At 36.6% G+C, this 6,604-nt stretch overlaps 1 protein-coding gene across 1 annotated transcript in view; it reads left to right on the forward strand.

Annotated features, from left to right (window-relative positions):
• LOC125425803 (tetratricopeptide repeat protein 6-like) overlaps window positions 1-4,562 on the forward strand; it is a 30,243-nt gene extending 25,681 nt beyond the window's left edge. The window contains exons 16-18 of the mRNA XM_048483477.1: window positions 693-863; window positions 1,702-1,927; window positions 2,992-4,562. Coding sequence (XP_048339434.1) covers window positions 693-863; window positions 1,702-1,927; window positions 2,992-3,128 — 534 coding nt within the window. The 3' untranslated portion in view covers window positions 3,129-4,562. The remainder of the gene's footprint in view (window positions 1-692; window positions 864-1,701; window positions 1,928-2,991) is intronic.
• The last annotated feature ends 2,042 nt before the right edge of the window (window positions 4,563-6,604 follow it).

Raw genomic sequence — 6,604 nt, forward strand, 5'->3', positions numbered from 1 at the left:
CAGCACTTCTGGGACTGGCTAGTTCTCTTTTAAATATCTCTGGCTTATTTATCTGGTGTTCTGTGAACTATGATCTTATTGTATTCAGTGTAATTTTGGAGGGGGGAGAGAATTTGGTATTGCTGGGTGTTTGGGGGTATTGGACAGTTAGCTGAGTTGGCATTGTTTTTCTTCTGTTTCCATTTTTAGTTTCTTTGATAAGCATAAGGTGACAGCATTTGAACAGACATTCCATTGTGCATGTGTAGAGGAGGTAGAGGCATTTTTGAAGCAACTTTAATATCTTCTGCATGTAAAACCCTAATCTTTGGTACTAAATTATGGCCTGAGATGTGGTAAACAGCTTTGCTGTTTTAATGAACGACTAGTATTTTGGGGGGGATTATGTTTAATTGTAGCTTCAGATGACCTACCAAGATAGTATTATTCTTCAGGCACTGAAAGGTGAAATCTGTGGTTTTAGGCCTGTCAGCGATACACCCCTTGCCCAGTTCACCAAGACCTTGTGCTTGGAGGGGGATTTCATAATGTAGATGGCTTTTGTATGTGTTGGGAAACATGAAGGATAAGTATAAGTATTTTGGTACTGGTGTCCTGATTTGGAGCTAACAGGTCAGTTTTACCGGCAGTTTTTGTCAAATATGTCCTGTATGAACTTTGTTCTTAAACCTCTCTCTCTGACTACTTTTCAGGTTACTGCCAGTGCAGAACTCCTTACAAATCGAGGTGTCATTAATCATTTTATGGGATATTTAAGCTGTGCCATGAAAGACTATCAGCGGGCAGTCATGGTTGATCCTGATTATGCTTTAGCATATTTCAATGCAGCAAATCTTTACCTTCTTAAAAGGCAATTTTCACAGGTCTGTATCCGATTCTCTTATTACCTAGTCGCCAGAACATTTTTCCTTGGCTTTGACGGCCAAGGAAACATTTTTCCTTCATTTTAACTGGGGCTGCTCAAAGCCACCATGGCCCCCCAGATAAAGATTAACCCTACCACACCATCTAGACATGCATACATACCTACTGGGAAGGCCTGATTTTCATTAGGTGTGTTAGTTTTTTTAAAAAAAATTTACTGCATCTTAAAATGGAAACCTCAGGGAAAGGTGAACACCGCAGTTCCCAAAGGCTCATTCCGCACATGCAGAATAATGCACTTTCAAACTGCTTTCAGTGAAAGTGGTTTGAAAGTTGTTTGAAAACGCATTATTTTACATGTGCAGAAGGGGCCCAAGTTGACATTATACAAGTGTAGTGGAAGAGGGGAAGGAGAGAAGGGTGTGATAGGTCATTTGTTCATTTTTGTCCATATAGCAGTGCAGTGACACATGTATAGGGGAGGAATATGCATACTACTGCATGTTTCTACAGCAGGTCCCTTTCTTACTAATTTATTTTTAAGCAACCAAAATACAGGCATAGAATTTGCAAAATACTGTTTTATTATTATGCAGTATTTATGCATCTCATGACATGCTATAATAGTCATTTTTTTCAGTGAATACTCCATTAATGCGATTGAAACCACAGTATAGTATTAAAAGTGATGTCCAAATTATGCATGCACTTTAGCTCTCAGATAAGTTCTTAACACATGCTTATTATATGTTTTGCTAAGTCACCTAATAAAAACTGGTAAATTCATTTAAATGTTCAAAAAGGTTGCATTGATTTAATAATTAACTCATTTCATAGGCAAGAGACTACTATTCTAAGGCACTGATTCTGGATGCAACAAATGAATCTGCATTTTTGAATCGAGCTATTGCAAATACACTATTGAAAAACTTTGAGGAAGCAAAAGCCGATTTTGAGGAGGCAGTCTGTCTCAGCCCTTTCTCTGCTGCAATTTATTATAACAAAGCAAACCTCTACAACACATTAAAGCAATATCAACAGGCTGAAGAGGACATTTCAAAAGGTATGCCCAGTTCCTGGGAGTCTGCAATTACTATCGGGTAACCACTGATTCTCTTGGCCAATTCATACATCACAAAAATCATGTAGGGAATATGTGGATTGTCAACAGAAGCGTGTGCTTTGCATAGTTCCTTTCACCGTTTTCCTGAACGGAATTGGGCCTAGGAACCACTGCTGGGGAAATAGCTCCCTTGGGGACTGTTTCCTGTTGTAAAAATAACACAGAGGCTAAAATACTTTCTCTGTGCTGACTGTGTGCTCCTGTGAACCTGAGAACTGAGTTCCTAGCATGGAGCTTCAGGCACATGTTCTCCCATCTCTCCTTCCTTCTCTCTCTCTCTCCCTCTCTTTCTTTTGCTCTCTTTCTCTGAGTGTACACTCATACATATATATAAGGTATATATTGGCTCTCAATATCTCCTTTATCTCAATATCTCCTGTATCTTTTCACAAATAGGTAATTGGCACCAAGCATCTATTCATTTGTGGAGATCCATGTACACAGCCACATGTACTAAATCAGCAGCTCTGTTCATGCATCTCTTGAGCTGCAGGAATGACTTAGGTGCTTAGTAATTGATTTTATATGTCATATTACAATCTGGAGCATCCTGCTGAAGAGTCCAGGGCTCTTCTGGAAATAAAGCAAACCCTCTTTAATTTGGGTTAAGCAAAAAGGAGAAAAGCAAATTAGATTCTGGGTTCACAATTTCCCAGTTCATTGATTCCCCTTTTCACAGCATCCTCAGGAAAAACAACTACTTCAGAGTAGTATACCAGGTGGAACGTCGATTCTCAAGTGCAGAATCGACCATTGAAGGCTGCAGGGCCATGTGACATTTTATTCATGTGGTTCTTACAACCTCCAGCATTAGCTTTTTGCAGCTCTCAGGAGGTTGCTGGAGGAACTGGGAGTGAAGGAAAGATCTGCATCAACAAGTCCCGTTACGTTTAAAAGTGATGTCCAAATTATGCATGCACTTTAGCTTTCAGATAAGTTCTTAACACATGCTTATTATATGTTTTGCTAAGTCACCTAATAAAAATACTAAACATCTTTTACAGCTCTTGCAATTCAGCCTTATGATTCTCTGATGTATAAACTTAGAGCTGATATTCGTGGCAAACTAGGTTTCCTTAAAGAAGCTATTGCTGATTACAAGAAAGCTATCAATATCCAAGAACTTATCTTCACAGGGTGAGAAACTTTTAAGTACATGTAATAGCTTACGTTACACTGATTTTTCTAGTTCCATCTTTTTGCTACTGTCTGTATTTTTGTCACTAATGTATTACATTAGTGTATTACATGTATTACATTTAACTTTATTTGTAGTTGAACTTCTGATTGTATTTTTATTTGTGTAATTGAAGAAGAAAAACGTAAGACAGAAGAATAACAATGTAAAAGACAAGCAGAAAAATTTGTACTTTGTTCTTAGAACTATATTTACTGAGCTTATTTTGAGATAATTTTTGTATTCAAGTTGCTTTTTATCTATTTTTTGTCTTGAGGGGGTGACTGTTTCTAGTATTGTGTTGTAGTACTGGTTTTTTGTTTATTTTCAGTGCTACAATTTACAAGCTTCCTTGAATGTATGGAGGAGGCAAGATATAGATGTCTGTACAAATAAAATTAAAAGTGTATCATCTGAAATATAGTTTATACTGCTCTATATATGCTATAATTGGTAGTAAAGTTTGTCACAATCCTGCAGTCTGATGTTGTTATGGAAGTGAAGTGTGAAAAGAAGGGCAGCAATCATTTTGGGCTTTGTATTGAATTTAGTTTTTAAATTTGCAAAAAAAAGGGGGTGAGTAGGACAAACCTCTATAACAACAGGAAAAAACTAAAGGTTTCTGATTTGAAATTAATTATAGAAACCAGTGTAAAAACACCTTAATCCTTAACAGAATGAATGTTAAAGCATATAGTGAATATACCATAATATCACATCCAAATAATTCATGCAGCATCCACACATTGTAGTGGCCAATTTCCAATCACAAACGCAATAAGGAATAATAAAAATTACAGTTCACAGCAATGCACTATAATAACCCAAGAACAGTCAAGAACAAAATATATTACTGTATAATAATTGCATTTTTATATAATTCTGTATAATTGCATTTATAAATTAGAAATTTCAAGTATTTTATAGTTTTCCTGTTCTTCAATTTGTGCCTTTCCTTTTGATGTTGTAATATTACATCATCGTTGTGTCAGATTCTTGCATTTGCAGAGCTTAAAAACCCACCTAAGCAGTAATAAAACTAATAAAACTAAGTTCTGCTTATTCTCTGAAACTGCCCAGATGTTGTTTTACAATATTAGAGTTGCACTAGTTGAAGGTTTTCATTGTTCTTGTGTGTATGTTTGAGTTTACACTACTAAAGGTGCCTTGCCCCACTGGATTTTGTAGATACTACCTCTGTCTGGGGTATAGGATTGCACTTTCAGATCTCATTGAGTGTTTCATTGGAGACACTTCATTTTACCTGAAAGAATTTCTACATAGGAATATTATGTATAACAATCTGTATTATGAAACCAATAATAAAACTCTACTCCGTAGCTCTTATTCTATAATCTGTGTAGGAAATAAATACCAATAAATACCAAATTAGGCAAAGGTTCGTGATTGTTTTATGTTTTTTAAAATATATTTCAATTCAGAAACAACTATATAAATATAAAACATAAACTTACCTGTTCATACAATTTGCTGCATATGTTACTCTTGTCGCCATCACCATGTACTTGAATAATCTGCTATGTATTTTTGTCATATTACTTGGCAAGGTATTTTTTGGGTTTTATCTCAAACTTAAGTTCTAATATTTTTTGTACTTAATCATGTATTTTTATCCAGTCTGTTTTTGCTTTCTTGCATGTCCACCTCATATGATAAAATGTTACATTTGTGCTCTGACATCTCCAACATTTCCTATTATAATCTTTGTTAATTTTGGCTATATTTTAAGGAATTATGTAATATCTCACAAACTTTTTATACCAGTTCTCTCTTAATATTTGACATTCTATGAACTTAAATTTTCAATCCTAATATTTTCTCATGAACTCATGTGAATGTTTTCTTCCAAAATGTTCATCCATTGTATCGTGCAGTCTTTTACTTGCTCAGTTTTAGTATCATATTGCAATAGCATTTTAGTATGTTTTCCTAACAAACGATTCTTCAGTGACTGGTTGTTCAAAAGTTATCTTCCTTCTCAGCTGACCACCTTCTTTGGCTGTTTGTTATCTCAGTTTTGATACTATTTGATTATATAATAACCATGAAATATTTTCCTTCATTGTTGACTGTTTCTCAAAGTTTTATTTTTCCTAGATTATCCATCATATTCTCATAAATTATGTAATCAGTTATCACAGGAAACGTCAGCTGGAGATATCAATGTTGACGTTGCCAGACTTACTACTTCTGCATTGAAATCATATTCTTAACAAATCATATCTCAAGATGTGCCTTCCATCCTGAGTTTAAATTGTTCTTAATGACTTCATAATCTAGAAATACCTATGAATTCCTTCTTTAATATCAATTATGTGCAGTTTTAATATTCCTTCAATTTGGATCAATAACCCAGCCTGACACCCTGTGTGGCAGCTTAATGGTACAATTTAATATTTGGTGCAGTTAAACCTCATTCAATCATAGAGCTGGAAGAGACCACAAGGGCCATCAAGTCCAACCCCCTGCCATGCAGGAACAGACAAAGCACCCCTGACAAATGGCCATCTAGCAGCTGTTTAAAAACCTCCAAAGAAGGAGACTCCACTATACTCTGAGGAAGTGCATTCCACTGTCAAACAGCCCTAACTGTCAGGAAGTTTTCCCTGATGTTTAGGGGAATCTCTTTTCCTTCACCTTGAACCAGTGGTGAGATTCAAATAATTTAAGAACCAGTTCCGGTGGTGGGATTCAAATAATTTAACAATTGGCTGTTTACAAGCACCATTTTAACAACTGTTTCTGCCGAAGTGGTGTGAACCTGCTGAATCCCACCACTGCCTTGAATCCATTACTCCTGGTCCTAGTCTCTGGAGCAGCAGAAAACAAGCTTGCTCCCTCACCAACATGACATCCCTTTAAATATTTAAGCATGGCTATCATGTCACTCCTTAACCTTCTCTTTGTCAAACTTAGCATCCCTAATTGTAGCTTCATCCACACACCCCTCATTTGTCATCTAGTCAGAACCAGCAGAGAGGAGTAGCAGCAGTGGAGGAGAAGACTTGGCCAGGAAGAGCAGAGTGACCTGCTGGTGTTCATTTTGGAGGGCTTTTCTCAAAGCCACAGCTTTTAAAACAGTGTATTTTAACAGGGGTTATCTCTTTTTCTCCTTGTAAGGCTCCTGTGAGCTAAGGCTGCTGAATCTGGAAGGTGGGGCTTAACAGGGGTTAACAGAGTTCATCTCTTGTTCCTCTTTGTCCTGGGCTCCTGAGAGGTGGGGCTTTAGTTCAGTCTCTGGAACCAGAGGTGGGGCTTTAGTTCAGTCTCTGGAACCAGCGGCGCACGCCTAACGGCGCGCGCAATTTTAATTTATTTTTTTTGTTTTTTTAAATTAATAAGGACATATTTGACAGATAGTACGTGCAGATAGCTCCAGGGGGGGCACTGACTAAAAGCTTAATATTTAAATATCTAAA

The sequence above is a fragment of the Sphaerodactylus townsendi genome, linkage group LG02 (genome assembly GCF_021028975.2).
Source record: "Sphaerodactylus townsendi isolate TG3544 linkage group LG02, MPM_Stown_v2.3, whole genome shotgun sequence".
Lineage (NCBI taxonomy): Eukaryota > Metazoa > Chordata > Lepidosauria > Squamata > Sphaerodactylidae > Sphaerodactylus > Sphaerodactylus townsendi.